The sequence below is a fragment of the Micropterus dolomieu genome, linkage group LG17 (assembly GCF_021292245.1).
Source record: "Micropterus dolomieu isolate WLL.071019.BEF.003 ecotype Adirondacks linkage group LG17, ASM2129224v1, whole genome shotgun sequence".
NCBI lineage: Eukaryota > Metazoa > Chordata > Actinopteri > Centrarchiformes > Centrarchidae > Micropterus > Micropterus dolomieu.
In genome coordinates, this window is record NC_060166.1 from 32,965,138 (window position 1) to 32,982,415 (window position 17,278).

Below are 17,278 nucleotides of genomic sequence, written 5' to 3' on the forward strand. Positions count from 1 at the left end.
AGAAGACATGCAGCAGCTGAAAAAAATTCAAACAAATTTTGCAGGGTGAGGCAGTTCGAGAAAGATCCAACCAAACAGTATTTAATCTTTGAAAAACATTTAGTTTTTTCCTTGACAGTAGCATTCCAAGGTCACAGTGTGATTGGGGACGTGATCAGTGCATTTATTTAATTTCCTCTTAGAACAAAAATGTGTGTAACTGCAAAAGCATAATACTTTGACAATGCAAGCGATTCCATTTGTATGTACTATAGAACTGGGACACTGGTCTCCCCCCTGTAGGAGGAAGATCTGCCATTTTCAAAGATCAAGTTTGCACTTCCTGTATTTTATAGCTGTTCCGTGTTTTCCTGCTCTATATTTGTTACCTGTTCACAAACAGTCCAGCAACACCCACCAACCCTTAAAGTAAGTGGAGCTCAGTCCTAGACAACATATTAGGTATTTATGTGTTCATGGTTTAAATATTTTAAATAACACCAGAATTTATTTATTAAAATAAGTTGTTTCTCAAGGATTGCTTTTCATTTTCCTATTTTTTTTTCTGTGTACCATCTGTCTGCTGTCTTACGAGGCACTTTCTGGAGGTGTTTGAAAACTCCTGGTGTAACCAGTTTACATCACTACTTCAAACAACAAAATAGTGCATAAAAATGTTAAAACAGTTGTTGAGGTGTAAAGTGGGATACATTTATTAAAAAAATTATTTTGGAAATTTATAAAAAGAAATAAAAAAAATCTATACACAGTTTACTGAACAGAAACATGAAAATAAAGCAATAAAGCAATTACCATATAAATAAACATGTGACATTAAATCAAATATAAACAGTTTATTTACACAAATACTATTTCTACTTAAAATAACAAACTTGATGAAAACGTTCTGAAATTTAAAAATCACTCTAATAAAATATGATAAAAGCAACTGCCATCTAATAAAACATGTGGCATTCATTCAAATATAAACAGTTTATTTACACAAATACTATTTCTACTTAAAATAACAAACTTGATGAAAACATTCTGAAATTTAAAAATCACTCTAATAAAATATGATAAAAGCAACTGCCATCTAATAAAACATGTGGCATTCATTCAAATATAAACAGTTTATTTACACAAATACTATTTCTACTTAAAATAACAAACTTGATGAAAACATTCTGAAATTTAAAAATCACTCTAATAAAATAATATAATAAAAGCAATTGCCATCTGGCAATAAATCAAATCTATAAATTACTCCTTAAAACAAGTAAATCTTCATGACTGCGTTGACGTGGGTGGAGCTGGGTCTGTCGCTCTCCCCAGGAGACGGTTAGCGCCATGCAATTCTTCCTCCTTTGGGAGAAGACAGCAGTCAGTAGGTTTGTAGTGAGATATAGAAATATTCTTCTTCCATTGGTACGACGATGTCAAAGTCAGAAATCAGAGCTTTGTTTATTATTAGTTTGTGTTTATTATTATTTTGTTCTTGTCATGTTCCCTCCCACAGCACAGTCCTTCTGTTCTAACCAAAGAACGGATGTATGTACTGCAAACGTACCTCTTTGGTGTCCTCCAGCGCTTGCATGATCGATGCGACCACCAGGTTCACCAGCACAAACTGGGCCATAACCACGAAACTGATGAGGTACAACGGTGAGACCCAGGAAAGGTATCTCAAACAGTCATGCTCACCAGGATGACATTCTCTTAGTGTGTCCTTGAGGGACACAAAGCAAGATTCAGAAAGGAAGAGGGACTGGCACACAGACTGAAGGCAATATTACAAAATCATTCTTACTTAGAAACCACAGTATTTATAATAAACTGACAATCGGAAACTAAACGGTAGAGCAAAAGTTAGGATACAACATTATTGTAATGCTTTATTTTATGGGTCTGTAATTTACTAACGATTCCCCAAACGATTCCCTGAGAAGTTTCGTTGAAAGAAATGCTCCATTTTAATCAAATGTAATTATTAATTTTTCATATATGTACTTCATATATGTTTAATTGTTTGCTCCCTGTCAAAAAATTGTTTGGCTGACTTAATGTCCACTGACTAAACACTTCCTATGTTACACTAGCACCTAAGTGAAATAAATTAATTGGAAGTTGCCAACACTGTGCCAACATCTTCCCTATAATTAGAACCAAACTTTATTTACAGAACATTTCCCAGAAAATTATTAGGAAATCACAGACCCATAAAATAAAGGCTTAGCAAAGTTTCTTTAATGAGGAAATGGGGATTTGATGTCCCATGAATATCTCTTGCTCATCAACTGACCTCACTAAATAAAAACTCCAACTACTGAAAAACATCTCACTTTTTAAAACAACCCCCGCAAGTCATCCTATCAAATCACTCAGTCACTTTGGAGTGATCCCATTGGCTGGTAGGTGTGGATTAACTTTAAATTACCTTTGATGAAGATGTTTGTTTGTAGTTCTAAATTAAACCACCGGTATTGAACTTGATGATGATATTTTTTATTTGATTACATGTGGCATTTTGTTGGCCATAAGTGGGATAATTCCCTTCAAAGTTAAACATTCAATGCTTGTGACTGTTACTCTCCCTTACATAACTAGGTTTGAACATCACTGCTTTCTGAGTGGTTAGGGGATACAATGCTGTATGTATAGAACTTGTGTGTATTCATGAGGGAGTGAGTACATACTTTCAAAATCACGTTCCAGTTGTCTCCGGTGCATAGGCCGTACAGCGTGATCAGGGCCACCCCAAAATGTCTGAAGTTGACTTCATCTTGTAAACCCAGGCACGGGTGGTCATCATTGCATGCTGATAAACACAGAGGCACACAGCACAGCATTGGTATTTACTAGGCTGCCTCCTGAGGCTGACTCTCCTTGAGGATTAGCTAAAGGTTTTCTGGCTTTCCTTGTCAACTATGTGGATACTGGGCAAATCTGGGATCAGCTCTGGAACCATGATCCTTTGCAGTAACCCCGTGTGAAGGTGTGTTCTGCTAGTAGTGTAACTTACCTAGCTTGCCATAGAGCTCCACTCCCACCGCAGCGTAGATGTAAAAGAAGAATGTGAAGAGCAGACAAATATTTCCAACCTGGAATCAAAATCAGTGTTAGATCTCCTGCACAACAAACACTAAGATGTAAATACTCTAAATTCTCAACCAGGGGCTGGAGCCTTTTTGTACCTCAACTAAAAGGAACTACTTTATTTGAGACAGGCTATGATTACAAACTTCCTCCATCTGTTGAGCTTAAAAGGACTGGATACTTTTAATTGATCAGTGATCACTTGCTGTACAGCCAACTTATTTTATGAAGGCCAAAAATTAGGCCCTATCTGATGTGATTAGTTTTTATTAACATGCAAATGTAAAAATAAAACTGACTGGCGTGCACAGCACGGTCGCAGGGTTTCTAGTGTGTAGACAGGGGATAATATGATACCCAGAGATACCTCAGGGACAGAATCTTCATACTGTAACATGGGTAAACATTACATAAACGTAAATCAAGCACAAATGCAGCAAGAGCACGGTTATCCCTGTGTAAAACCAAATCATTTATATCGATTTATTTAGACAAAAGAATAAATAAATCCCTCAGTGTCTGTGTTTACCTGTGAAAGAGTCTTTATGATGGTTTTTAGCAGAACTCGTAGCTTTTTGACCTTCAGGACTGAAGAGAGACACAAGAGTTGTCACAGATAACGTATTTATATTTGTCACCCAAAGGTACCTTTAGAACTTCAGAAGATTTTACTTTGAGTGTGTGTATAGTACCTTGTACTAGTCTGAATATTCTACAAACTCTCAGGATGCTGGGATTAATGGGAACTATGTCTGTCATATTGATCTGGTGCAAAACGATGCTGACGATGGAAACCACGAGTACAGCAACGTCCAGCAGATTCCATCTAAACACAAACGTCATTAAACACTTCAGGTGCTTACACACAAATGCAAATAAAGGAAACTAATTTCTTGCTCATTCTACTGTGTCACCTGATTTTTATGAACCTCCATATGCCAAACGCCACGAGCTTCAGCAGGACTTCAGTGATCATGATGAAGGTGACCACATAGAAGGAATACTCTGTAATCTTCCCTATATACTGAGCAGACACACAAAGGTTTATTTTATCGCCTCACAGAGTCAGTGCAAATCCAAATACATTTTTTGTGGCAGTTCGGAGCTTGCAACTCCTGCAGATAGTGAATGTGTGTGTGCATTACCGGAGGTTGATTGTAATGTTGGACAGCCATTATCACAACACTGATGACAATGATGACAGTCATGAAGAGGTCCAAGAAGTTGCTGCTACACAGAGAATGAATAGCTCGACGTATGTAGGAGTAGCGTGCGTAATATGGAATCTGTGCAGGCTCTGGAACACACACACACACACACACACACACACACAAAGATGCATTCAGATGTACACACAGAAAAAGAAATATGTAAAAAACACTAAAAACATTTAGAGCTACTCTAATCAATATTATTATTACACCAACAATGGATCACATGGGTACTTGCATGCAAAAGGAGTCACTCAAAGTGATGAAAACAAAGAGACTTATCACACCATTCTGCAGTTCATCTCAAGTCTACAGAGCATTTCAACGCTGGTTTTATGGTCCCCACTTTACTGTTTTGGTTCACTATCATCATCTCATCAATGTTACATACAGCTGCGGCAGGCAGCTGTTTTTACCTCTGTTAAACCCACTGGTCGAAACCAGTCCGAATACATGCATCTCCCTGGCCAATATGATCAGCCACTGTTTGCATGACCTAACCAGTCATTCTCATTTGTTTGTTAGACTCTGAAAGGCAATGCTCAGAAAAATAGACCGCCAACAAGCCCCTTCATTCTCCTTACTGTTGCACTGGACTTTTCCTCCCTCTTCTAGTAACTCTCCATCAGTTCTTTTATGATTCTGCTGACACTGGTGGAAGGTCTCCACCATTACACCAATAAACATGTCGAGCAGAAGGAAGCTTATAATCATGAAGGAGATAAAGTAGAGCAACATCCATTCGTTGTGATTCCTCACAGGCTGAGAGGAGAAGAGTAGAGAGGAGACATCAAGGGCACATTTAATACACTGCTGTCTATAGAAGGTTGTCAAAACAACTTTTGTATAAATAACAGTGTAAACACATCAATAAGTTACTTTGCCACCAGAAATACCTGTTGGTCCACTCCCACAGCATCCAGCCCATCATACATGATGTTCACCCAGCCATCTTTAGAGAACATTACAAACAAGCTCATCAGAGCCTGAATGGGAAACAGAGAAATAACTGGTAAGTCAACACTTTGTTCCCCAGGTCCTACCATTTCTTTCTCCAGTAAACACCTTCATTACAGTTAGATGAATATGGTGCTTTTGTTTAACCAACTTAAAAAGAAAACAGACAGCACTCAGTGAGTACATACATCATCCAGTGTAATTATCTGACTGTGTTACTGTAGAGAGTAAGAGATCCTTTGGAAATCCTAGTTTCAAATCTCCATCATAATTTACATAATGATAGATCATGTGATCATGCTGATTTGGCTGAACATGATTTTTATGACAAAAATCTAAAACCTGTCCCGTGTGCTCGGCGGGTTAGTCTGTACCTGAAGCAGGTTGTCGAAGTTGTACTTCTTTCGTACCCAGAGATAGTTGGCCGCCAGGCATTCAATCTTGGTGGTGATGTTTCTTATGTCCTCACCCACACAGTAGTAGAACCTCCCTCTGAACAACTACAGTGTTTGTGTGAGATAAAGACAGACAGAGAGTGTCTGTAGTGTTATTTTATCACTGTCCTGACATCTCAGTTGCATCAAAGCTAATAGGCTGTTCCACTGTTCATTCTCAACAGAGGTGTTTACTATGAGTGCTTGACTAAAAACTGACCAGGGATCACGTTGTTCCTTTTTATAGCTAGACTGTCTGTCAGGGTAAAAGAAACTATGTGGTTGTGTGTGTCTGTGTGTGTGTGTGTCAACTTACCTGCACCCCAAGGATACCATAGAAGAAGAAGAAGGCACAGCAAATGAGAAGGATGTTCCTGATGGGTTTAACCGAGGCCATTAGAGCATCAACAGCCAGCTTCAGTTTCGGAGCTCGCTTGATCACCCTGGAACACACAAACATAAATAAACACATGTTTGTAAGAGGCAGCACATGCAACTACAGACACAAACACGATATTAAATATGAAATAACATGGGAAGCTTACACACAGACAGGAAATGAAGATGTTAACTGGTATCAACACAAACAAACAGAAAACAAACATCAAATATACACAGAAATGAATGATGTACCTCAGTGGGCGAAGTGTGCGTATTAGGCGTAACACTTTGAGGATGGCCAGCATGTGATCGTCAGCTGTACTGACCAGAATGATAATGAAGTGGGCTAAAGACAGAATCGCCAAGAAACCATCCACCATATTCCAGGAAGACCGGAAGTAGCTCTGCTTTCCAATTATCAAACCAAAAGCTAGAACCTGGTATTAAAGCAACAATACACCGATTTAAAATTAAAACAATATAGATTCCTCAAAACACTGAAAATCAGCTGGAAATCTGGGCTACAAAAATAGATTTTAAGGTAAAAAAAAATCATTTCTACAGTTAAAAAACAAAACTAATGCTTACCTTAACAAGCATCTCTACCAGGAAGATAGCAGAGAATAGATCACTAGAGAAATCCAGCAACCATCGCTCCTAAAGGGCAGAATGAGATTCATTTTTAACCTGTGCGTATTTTGTATTACATCTGATCAAACTACTATTACATATCCGTTGTTTTATTAATAAATACATCATGTCCAGCTTGATTGGATAGGTGTGTGTGTGTGTGTGTGTGTCCAAATACTCTGTGAGGGTTCACTGTATATCCCTGTCTGCAGTAACAGTTGTATGTTACATGCAGTATATGTGTGTCTCACCATGCTTTTAGGGTCTATGCCAGGCATCTCAAAAGTAATGGTGACACAGTTCAGGAGAATGAAGAGCAGAATTATGCGGTCGAACATCTTGTGAGAGATCACACGATGGCAACAGATACGGAACCTACAGTCAGTGAAACAAAGGATTACTTTTAATACCCGTTTCATCATCTTACTGGTCAGAGTATGAAAGCATGATGGAAAAGCTCATTATGTGAAGAATTTACATATTTATTAGTATATCATATTTTGTCTTTAGTTCCCAGCAGTATATAACATTAATTCCTAATGATATAAATAATCACGGTAACGCATAATGGACCCTGATACCTGGCAGAAAATGAATAGATGGATTAAAACTGCAGTAGGTCGGTAATGTTGGAGAAACGAGCAAGAGACAACTAGATTTTGTATGCATCCAACCAAAAAAATGCCACCCCCTCCCTTTAAAGCCACTCCAGGGCAGAGTGCACGCAGGTAGATCAGCCAACCAATCATTTCATTTGGGCCGAATGAAACACTAAGATTGCCAAATGACACCAGAATTTAAGAGAATGACAGTGAAATTAGTTGTTGTTTTGGTGTGTGTGAGAATCACCTGTTCTCTGGAGACAACACGTAGAACGACCACTCTTCATGCTCTTTGCACCAGCGGCGCACTTTCTGGATAAGGTTCAAAGATCTCTGCAGGGGTGAAAAATCAGTCACCTCTCTTTATTCAAAACATGAAAAAAAGATTCTGAAGAATACAGCAACACTGAAGAGGTGTGGTACACTAGCAAAATGTTGCTAAGAATAGAGGCAAAGTGAAAATTTGTTAAATCCCAAAGCAGCTTTGATCGCACCACCTATTCACATTGTTGGAAATCTTGTTAAATCTTCACCAAGAGTTAACTCTCAGTTGAGTCGCAAACCAGACTTTGAAAACTTTCACTCTTAGGAACTTACATTGTCCCCATCAGAATCTACAGGTGCAGAGTCTTCCTTGGGGGCTGAGTTAATCGCAGTGGATCTGCTGGGCCCAGGGTGAGAGAAAGAGCAGTCTTGGTCGGGGGCTGAGGGGTCCTGGAACAACATGAAATAGAGATGAGCAAAGGTAAGTGTAAGAAATTTAGTCAACATAAGCACTAGCTCAAAAACCACAGTCTGAATTATATGACTCATAGGAACTTACATTTTTCTTGTTTTCTGTCTGTGAAGGTGACAAGTTGTTTGGAGTGGAGCTGGTGGCTTGATCAGAACTTGAGGAGCGCTGGAACAACAGGAAATAAAGACGGCCACGTTGTTTTTCAGTCAAGTTTAAAAAAATCAAGCTCTTGGAGAAAACTAAGAAAGAAGGCCTTACCTTGGCCTGGAAGTTCTCAACCACTATGCCCACAAGAACATTGAGAAAAACATGTTTTCCAAAGATATTGACCGCAATAAAGTAGAGAGCGGCCCATGGGGAGGTAGCAGCCATGGCTTTGTATAGAACCAGATTCCAGTCCTCCAGAGTCAGAAGCTGGATTGATATATTTAATAGAAGAGAGTAACAGAGACAGAGATTGAGGCACAACTTGCATGATGATGCAGTAAAATGAGGAGGGCACAAATTGTGAAGTCAAAAACTAACCTGGAACACTGTGACCATGGACCAGCTCAGGGTGTCAAAGTTTTTTCGGTCAGGGATGATGACTCCGTCTGGTGTCTTGAACTTCAGTTTACAACCAAACAGCTGCATACCCAGTACACTGCAAAGAAACGAGAACATCCAGTCAGAATCTTTGAAATGTCTGCATCCTGTGAGTGATCATCATTATAGTAATAGACAAGCATTTGGGTTTTCCTGAAGCATTACAATATTGTATGTCTACAATAGATTTTTGTGTATGCATAGTGTACTTGCCTAAAAATGAAAATGACAAACAACAGTAGCCCACAGAGTGGGGCTGCCCCTTTCATGGTACTAGTCAGCACTTGCAGCTGTTTCTTCAGGTAAGGGAAGAAGTGAACCAACTTCACAAACCGCAGCAGGCGAAATGCCCGCAGAACTGACAACCTGCCATCAGTTTTAACAATTAGCTCCCACAAACTGAAAAAAAACCCACAAACAGACACATTTTAATATGCTGTTGGCAACTTCTGTCTGATTTAATATGTGGTATCTTGAGGTTATAGGTAATATTGTGCTAATACTATTTAAATCCAGCCTGTTGCTAATACTAGTTACTAATGCTGAAATACATTGTATTCCAAGCACTGAAGTCTGACATTGCTGAGTCAGTGTCATCCACTTCCAATATGATAGACACAAGGGATTTAGCTTAATACTGCAGCATGTTTTTGTGTGCCATGGTCAAAAACACAAAATGGTTGGCTCCATGGAGAGTCCAACACTAAACTATGAAGTATGGATATAATGAAAATTTCAATAATGGCACATATTACAAGTCAAAGCAATAAGCGGAGGTCAAAAGTCAGACTGCATGGGAATATATTACCTGACGATAACGATGACAAAGTCAAAGACGTTGTGTCGGTCTGTAAAGTATTTCCACGTGAGAGCCAGCAGCTTTAAGACCGCCTCCACAGCAAATATAATGGTGAAGATGAGGTTACTGATCTGTAACACACGGATCATCTCCTCAGGCTGTAGGAAGAGAAGATGGAAAAAAACAAAACAAGAGGAAGACAAACAGCACAGAGAGATCCAGATGGAGAGAGGGGACAAAAGAAAGCAAGATAACGTGAGAATGCAAAGAGGATGGGGAGGGTGATAAGACAAGCAATTAATACAAAATAAGCAAGAAATAATATTTACGTAAAGGAAGAAGAGGAAAATTAAGTAGTTTCTATCTCATTCTAGTATTCCTGTTGGGGTTCCTAATGTTGTAAGATCAGGATAGAATTTACAAAGTATCTCTCTTCGTCCCCAGCATGACAAAATACTTAAATCCAAATGCAGGTTTCTTTTACTTGGGTGGTACACCTGAAGAATTTCCTGAATTACAGGAAACGGCTGAGGCAACTCTCAGCCAGAGCCATTTTAGCTTTGAACCTTTCAGCTGCTCAGGTCTATCATTCACCTTGCACACCTGAAACGTATAGAAGTCTCAAGTAGACAGATTCAGTAGTAAGCAGACAAAAACACTTTGCTCCTCACCTCCCCGTGGTGCTCTATGACCATGGTAAGTATACAGAGGGAAACAGTAAACATGATCACTCGGTCAAAGAGTTTACTGTTGACGGTCCTCTCAGCTGTTTTCTTGATGGGTATCCAGGCCTGAGCCTGAAAGATAGGGGAGTCAGTGAAGTGACCTCGTCGTTATTGAGGCAACAATGCTGCTGCAGAAAGGTGCTGACTACACTCACCAATAAGGACCTTTTCAAGTTGCCTGCCCTGCTTTTTGGGTGCACCTTGTTACGATGTCTGTTGGTAAAAGGACAAGACATAACAATAACTGAAAATAGAGGGTGTTCTTTGCCCGACTTAAGTTTTTTTTTCCCCTGATAGTGTGTGTTGCGTGTTTGTTTGCTTCTGAATGCATTAGTTCATTTGTGTCTGTAATGCAAACTAAACAATTACATGCTAAGAACATAAGACATTGTAAAAAAGTACATTTACACTTTCTGACCTGTTGCATCTACTGGAGATCCTCCGCAGCCAGCAGGTTAACTTGTCACAGAGCATAGTGATGAACACAGCGTCAGCACGAGGCTGTCCTTTCTTCCTTTCCATACTCAAAGAGAACTGGGTGGCGATGACGACTGCGCACACGTTCATCATGATAAAGGAGCCCATCTGGTTGGGGAAGTAAAGAGTGGCTATTTAGAGCAAAACCCTTCTTCATAGGAATTGCACCAGCAACATTAGCACATTTAGGATTACTGCCTTCAATTTAATTTAGCCCCAACCGGGAAAAGGTAACCCACACAACACTGCAAAGACTTTAGTTGTTCATTAAACAGGACTGCAGTTCAAGTGTTAACAATAACTCTATTTGACGAGCTTTAAAATCACAATTTTGCTGACTGTGTAAATGATATTTCAATGAATGTATATTTCAATTATTGCTTCTCATCCTGAAACTAAATGGCCCAAGTCAAGTTGATAAGTTTAGAGCATTCAGAACATTTTTAATATAATGGCATATTTAACTGGATCTTCTGACTTAACTCCCATCTGCTGTTGAGCTTAGCATAAAACTCGTACTAATGTACAGTTACCAGATGGCTTTCTCTCCTCCAGAAAAGCCAAGTTATTTAAAGAAAAACTGTAGCAGGCCAGCATTACAGTGAAAATTTGGGATTCACTTGGTCAATGCTTATTAAATGCTGCAGGGGTTTGGTTTGGTCCTTCCTCTGGTTAAAACAAGACCATATTTTAGACGAAAAGTCAAATCTCAGTGTATTTTGCTGCTGCTGTTGGATTTGCATAGATGTCAGTGAAGTTATTTAACCATCTTTACAGACCAAATTGATCAGTCTGGAAGAATACCAAAAAAACATTTTGAGGTAGTGTTTTGAGAAGAGGAGGGTCAAATAATAAGGTTGTTAACTAAGTGGGTACTTACAATGGTGACGAGTATGAAAAATATGAAACTCCAGAAGGAATAACAATCCATAACATAAAACATGATCTCCATCCATCCTTCCATCGTGACAACCTGGGGAAGAGAAGACAGAGAGGGACGCAAATAAAATATTACTATGTGGCTACATTTTAACAACACTTTAATCAGCTCTCTCCAGCCAGAGGAAAGCTAGACTTTGCTATGACTCTATGATGCTAAATGATATAGACCGGTGGTAGAGGATGACAGACAGATCGTCAGTCCCACACCATCCTACAAAACCCACAAGAACCATAAAGTTCGTGTCTGACAAGTGCACAGAATTCTGACTGCTCTCCATGTTTTTTCTTCAGCATGTCCACATCCAAATGTATTTCTGCACATATCAAAGCCCCTCTTACCTGGAATATAGCTAACCAGGCATAGGCGATGTGATCAAAGTTGACGGCTCCCAAGTGAGGGTTGTGGTCCCCAGCGCGACAGACATTGTAGTACAAGTTCCAGTTCACACAGGCGTTGGCACTGGCCCCAGCCCCCGTAGGGACTAACTCATTCAGAGATGAAACATGGTGGGGTGCAGCCAATGAGCAGGTTTTCCCACCCTTTTTGTAAGCTGGAACATCATGGCAGTGTAACATCCCATGCTTGTCAGCAGGCGAACAGATAAATGGGAAATATTCATCGTTCTTGGACTTGTAGTATGGACTCAAGGACACGTTGTACATTCTGTATAGAAAAATAATGGTAACAGCTTATACACACTAGAATTGCTGTATTATAGGTTTTTTAGTTTTGACATGACAGGGTGTTTGCAAAAGTACCAAACATTCGCTGGTTATAGTGAGGATTTGCTGTTGCTTATCACATTACATATTAAATTGTAAATAACAGCAATATATTGAGGCCATTTGTGCAACTTCTACTCCAGAGAAGCAATTTCCTTACGCAGGAATGTCTTCACCCAGGAAGCAGCGGTTGAGCAGCTGCCCCGCCCACAGCTCAACTCCCACAACGGAGAAGACGTGGATGACAAAGAGGTAGAGGAGGAGAAAATTTGTAAGCATCGGCACAGTGTTCAAGAGGACTGACACCATGTCTCGCATGCCTGCACCAAAACACAAAACGATCCGGTCACAATTTATTTTTACTAATACTTCACGTCAAACACACACACACACAGAAGCATATACTGTAGTACGTATGCAGACATGGGCATTTGCTGCCCTGTCTGTGCTGTGCTCTTGCAGGAGAAAAGTCTTTTTGAATCCACATGCATTTGGCTCTGACTCTGGTTTGTTCCAATTTCAGAAATTGTGTAGGGCCTACTGTTTTTGTTAAATATAGTACATTATAGTACACAGCATGCAGTAGTTCTTAAATTCCATTTTGCACATGGCTAATTACCAGATTGAATCAGAATTACTGTCCAATCTCAAATGTAACAAAGATCAGAAGGTGAAGTGGAAAGAAGCAGACTGCTTTGGGAGGTTCATCACAGCGGTTGAGCCACAGTGAAATCTGGAAATCTTTCACTAATATAATTATCCACAAGATTAACATGACAACATACAGAGATGGTCAACGGTACATTTAAATGCATCTTGTCACAAAATACAAAATACCCCTGAAATAAATGTAGAAAGAAAAAATACTTACCTTTAGCATTTTATAAAATGCAGAAAAATATATTAATTATTAATTAATAAAAATTGTAGTATTTGAAAATACAAAATTAATCCCCTTTAAAGAGGCCATTTGATGATCATTTTCAAGTTCATACTTTTATTTGGGGGGGTCTTACTTGAATAGGTTTACTTTCTTTACTCTTCACCCTCTCTCCGTTCTGTTTTAGCTCCCTAAAAATCCCAGTCTGCTCTGATTGGTCAGCTGGCCCACTCTGTTGTGATTGGTCAACTGCTCCGTAGGTGTGTTGGGGAGAGTCTAGCTTGTTTCCGACAGGACTCATTAAAGTTTTGACTTACTTGATACTCTGCCGATCAGTTGTATTGGCCTGAGTGCCTGACAGATTGGTATGCGGATCCCAAAAGTAGCCAGAATAAACTCCAACATCCTGAAGGGACAGTTGCAGACAGAAACAGGGAGATGAGTCTTATTTTTCATAATATGTATTACACACATTCCAATACTGAATATAAAAACATTAGAGGTTGATGGTTGAAAAACCTTTTTGAGGAATGCCTTTTCTAAAATATAGACAAAACTTTATAGTTTTTCCGGTTTAAAAGTAAGAGTCCCGCTTAAAACCAAGAAATTAAATATGATGCTTTCCTAAGGTAACCAAGGAAACGCATAGTGACTTGTCCGCGTGAGCCACAGGCATTGTGGGATACTAACTTTGCCAAGTTGATGAAGAAGTCAAACTTGTTCCAGTTGTTGCTAAAGTAACTTCCTTCATAGCCAAAGACTCCCAGGGCCACCATCTTGATGAGCATTTCCACCATGGAGAAAGCAAAAGTTAAATCCTCCAATACCTGGCCAAACAAGATAAAAGAAAAAATGTACCATTAAACATACAGCAGAAACAACAATGGTGACAAAGTACTATTGTTACTAATAGAGAAGCACATTTTGATTATCTTTAGCCTTTTATGTTAATAATTTAGCTGGTCTCACACACAGTAAATGTACATTCCACTGCCAGTGTCCACTAATAACAGTGCAGGGGTCACACTGACCTCTAGGATGATGTTCGTCTCTTCACAGGGCTTGTACATGCCCAGAGTCACACAGTTAAGCAGGACTATCAGTATGTACACATTATCCAACCACGTGGAGGAAGAGGTTAAGGTCATAACACAATATAATATGATATAATTCATCAACAAAGGAGGATTACATACTAGAAGAACCTAAGGGGATTAATGATAGACGATTTTTTACAGTGTCGTAAAGTTTTTATCTGTCAGTCAGACAGGTGAGAAAGAGACGCCTGTGAATCCTTTAGATACAACAGCAAATATTTTAATGGTATATGTAGTAAAGCCTGAAATTTCTTTGTATTATTATTACTACTCATACATTTCTGGTGGGCGGCATGGAGCATGCAGTGGTTAGCACTGTCACCTCACAGCAAGAAGGTTGTGGGTTCAAACCCCGGTTGGGATTGGCTCCAGCCCCCCGCGACCCTGTACGCAGGATAAGCGGTTGACGATGGATGCATTTTTAGACTCCTAGCAGTAAAAAAGGATATGGTCTCTGGGTCATTTGCAGACACCAGTTACGGGGTCTTGTTGTTTGTTTCAAGCAGTGCCAAACCACAGGGGCCAAGTGGCGGTAGGGCTCCTCCTCCTTGGAGACAGAGTTTGAGTTGGGAACTTGTTCTGGGACAGTGAGCGCCACCTCCTCCGGCTCCTCCTTCTGACCCTCAGAATCAGTCATGATAAAGTTCAAGTACGTTTTCTCTGGAGGGAGGTCAAAAATAAAGTGTTAGAAAGAGGTGAAGAGAGGAAGGGGTAAAATAGGGAAAAGCAGGCATGCGACAGAGGAACATGAAGGGAGAGACATTACAATACATTTACTCACGCTTTTATCCAAAGCGACTTATAATTGAGGAACAGCATACAAGCATCAACACAGCACAAAATCAACTACAACTGTCAATACATACTAGTAAGGGCAGCAATAAATACTAGTAAGAGCTAATAGCACATATGGCATCAATGGAGTAAATACCTAGGGAAGGAAGTAAGAGTTAACAAAATAGTGCAATCAATAAAAGAATTGTCATGGGGATAGAAGAGGAAGGGCACAGGAAGTGCATGATGGAGGTTAGGGGTTAGAGGTGTTACAAGAGAAAGTGTTCTCGGAAGAGATGAGTTTTCAAGAGCGTCTTGAATTTTGAGAGGGACGCCCCTGCTCTGATGGCATGTGGTAGCTTGTTCCACCTTCATGGTGTCACAGATAAGAACAGCCGGGATGGCTGAGAGACAGACAAAAGCCACAAATAAAACAACATATTTAAAAGGATCTGGGACATTGTTCCTGCAAAGACATACTGTTGTTTGGTTTCTGAAGTGTAATTTTTCAGTGCTATGGGCACCACAAACAAATTTCCATTCACCTCCATTATAACAAGTAATATTGGCTAAAAGCTTCAGCGCAAAAACACAAGTTGCCTGCATGATCTTTACTTGAGTTAAAGTAATACTACACTACAAAATACTTCATTACAAGAAAACAATCCTGAGTTAAGCCTAAAGTATCAAAACTAAAACGTCTCATTATGCATACTTCAACAGTACACTTGTGGCGGTGATGTTTCTTTACCCGTTTCTCTATGCATTTTCCTCTTTAGACGCTCAAAATTGCGGCAAGTGAATCACAGTTACTCAAAACAGGTAAGGTTAACGTTACAATGATTTAATAACTTGAAGTTACTGTAAGCTAACATTAGCTCCTTAGCTGCTACAAGGTAACTTAGCCTTTGATAGTTCTGTTACCTGATAGACATGAATAGCAGACACAAAAATAAGAAACTCGGCCCAAATATTTAACGACTGATGAAAGTTTGTTCAGGTAAAATTAACCAGTGAGTTAGCTAAATGGAAAAGTTGAAGTAACGTTAGCATCAGGTGGCTAAGTGTTAGCTAGCGGTTTAAAGCATAACTTTTAACTGCTTTAGAAAGTTGGATAAACAAAACAATAAACAGCCGTATTCAGTTCAAACGTTACAGGCTATTAATTAAAACAAGGAGATCAATGACTTTTGGATAATCTTCATCAAAGTTAATGTCGATCCACCCCAACAACCATCAACCGTAACATTACCAGACTTTTATTTTTTATTCCACACCTTTAACGTTAGCTGTTATAAACATGTAAGTTAGCTAATATGTTTAAATATGTTGTAAACTTTGATCGCTTCAATCTCATCTGTAACCTGCTAGATTCTGTGATGCTAACTTTAGAGGATTAGCTAGTGTTAACTAACTGAAAAACACCAAAGAGTCGACTAACGTTACAGATGCTGAGTGCCCCAACGTTAACTTACAGACGGACTGAGGTTAGCCAAACACATAGCAACACTATCAAAATGCCTTCTCTGTAACTACGGGCTCGATTTTGCGTCCTGACAGCTAAAGTTATCAAAATGTGTTTAGGTAGAATCTTAAGTAAAGGTAAGGTTAGCTATAACATTAAGTTACTTAACGTTAGTTATTATTAAATCACCTTCTTTAACCTAACATCAATACATGATAATCAATGTAATGTTAACCTCTCAAGTAGCATTTAGAGGGGAAAAAAAACAGCGATTAATTACATGGAAATCACAAACTGAGCAAAAGCACTTACCAGACGATAAAGACGATAACTTGGCTGCGGTCACACTGTTGTCCACTTGGTATCACCTTTCAGAAAGTATTACCTTTCCTAGGTAGCTAACATTAACAGGGAAGACGTGCGAAGCTCAAGAGTTTTTGCAGAGTAAACACTAAAATGATCAATTATCAACAGTTTCAGCCCTCACATTCTAGAAGTCGCGAGGGAAATTAAACAATATTTGTTTATTTGTTAGGCTCCCAAAATTTAAAAACATACTAAACATTACAGTCCACAAACATCAACACATTTAAAAATATACTAAGTTAAACATTACAGTCCACACAACGTATTTAAAAACATACTAAGTTGAACATTACAGTCCACACTACATATTTAAAAACATACTAAACATTACAGTCCACACTACATATTTAAAAACATACTAAACATTACAGTCCACACAACGTATTTAAAAACATACTAAGTTGAACATTACAGTCCAC

The 17,278-nt window shown here is 39.1% G+C and overlaps 1 protein-coding gene across 4 annotated transcripts in view; it reads right to left on the bottom strand.

The window, feature by feature from the left end:
* Positions 1-805: 805 nt before the first annotated feature.
* Positions 806-17,278, bottom strand: part of LOC123985846 (voltage-dependent T-type calcium channel subunit alpha-1I-like) — an 18,798-nt gene continuing 2,325 nt past the window's right edge. For 2 of the 4 annotated variants that reach the window (XM_046073762.1, XM_046073761.1), the window contains 33 exons: positions 16,806-16,891; positions 14,704-14,914; positions 14,189-14,282; positions 13,848-13,984; positions 13,475-13,563; positions 12,438-12,597; positions 11,894-12,218; positions 11,493-11,585; positions 10,554-10,720; positions 10,291-10,348; positions 10,082-10,207; positions 9,420-9,568; positions 8,825-9,010; positions 8,552-8,669; positions 8,285-8,440; positions 8,114-8,191; positions 7,888-8,004; positions 7,538-7,623; positions 6,940-7,063; positions 6,647-6,715; positions 6,311-6,495; positions 5,994-6,120; positions 5,618-5,743; positions 5,183-5,272; positions 4,871-5,048; positions 4,221-4,372; positions 3,990-4,099; positions 3,768-3,901; positions 3,605-3,663; positions 3,002-3,080; positions 2,676-2,797; positions 1,550-1,708; positions 807-1,344 (listed from right to left, as the gene is read on the bottom strand). In XM_046073762.1, coding sequence (XP_045929718.1) covers positions 1,267-1,344; positions 1,550-1,708; positions 2,676-2,797; positions 3,002-3,080; positions 3,605-3,663; positions 3,768-3,901; positions 3,990-4,099; positions 4,221-4,372; positions 4,871-5,048; positions 5,183-5,272; positions 5,618-5,743; positions 5,994-6,120; positions 6,311-6,495; positions 6,647-6,715; positions 6,940-7,063; positions 7,538-7,623; positions 7,888-8,004; positions 8,114-8,191; positions 8,285-8,440; positions 8,552-8,669; positions 8,825-9,010; positions 9,420-9,568; positions 10,082-10,207; positions 10,291-10,348; positions 10,554-10,720; positions 11,493-11,585; positions 11,894-12,218; positions 12,438-12,597; positions 13,475-13,563; positions 13,848-13,984; positions 14,189-14,282; positions 14,704-14,891 — 4,119 coding nt within the window. In that variant the 5' untranslated portion in view covers positions 14,892-14,914; positions 16,806-16,891 and the 3' untranslated portion in view covers positions 807-1,266. Of the gene's footprint in view, positions 1,345-1,549; positions 1,709-2,675; positions 2,798-3,001; positions 3,081-3,604; positions 3,664-3,767; positions 3,902-3,989; positions 4,100-4,220; positions 4,373-4,870; positions 5,049-5,182; positions 5,273-5,617; positions 5,744-5,993; positions 6,121-6,310; positions 6,496-6,646; positions 6,716-6,939; positions 7,064-7,537; positions 7,624-7,887; positions 8,005-8,113; positions 8,192-8,284; positions 8,441-8,551; positions 8,670-8,824; positions 9,011-9,419; positions 9,569-10,081; positions 10,208-10,290; positions 10,349-10,553; positions 10,721-11,492; positions 11,586-11,893; positions 12,219-12,437; positions 12,598-13,474; positions 13,564-13,847; positions 13,985-14,188; positions 14,283-14,703; positions 14,915-16,805; positions 16,892-17,278 lie in introns of all 4 variants that reach the window. The other 2 variants (XM_046073764.1, XM_046073763.1) reach the window with 2 other exon arrangements.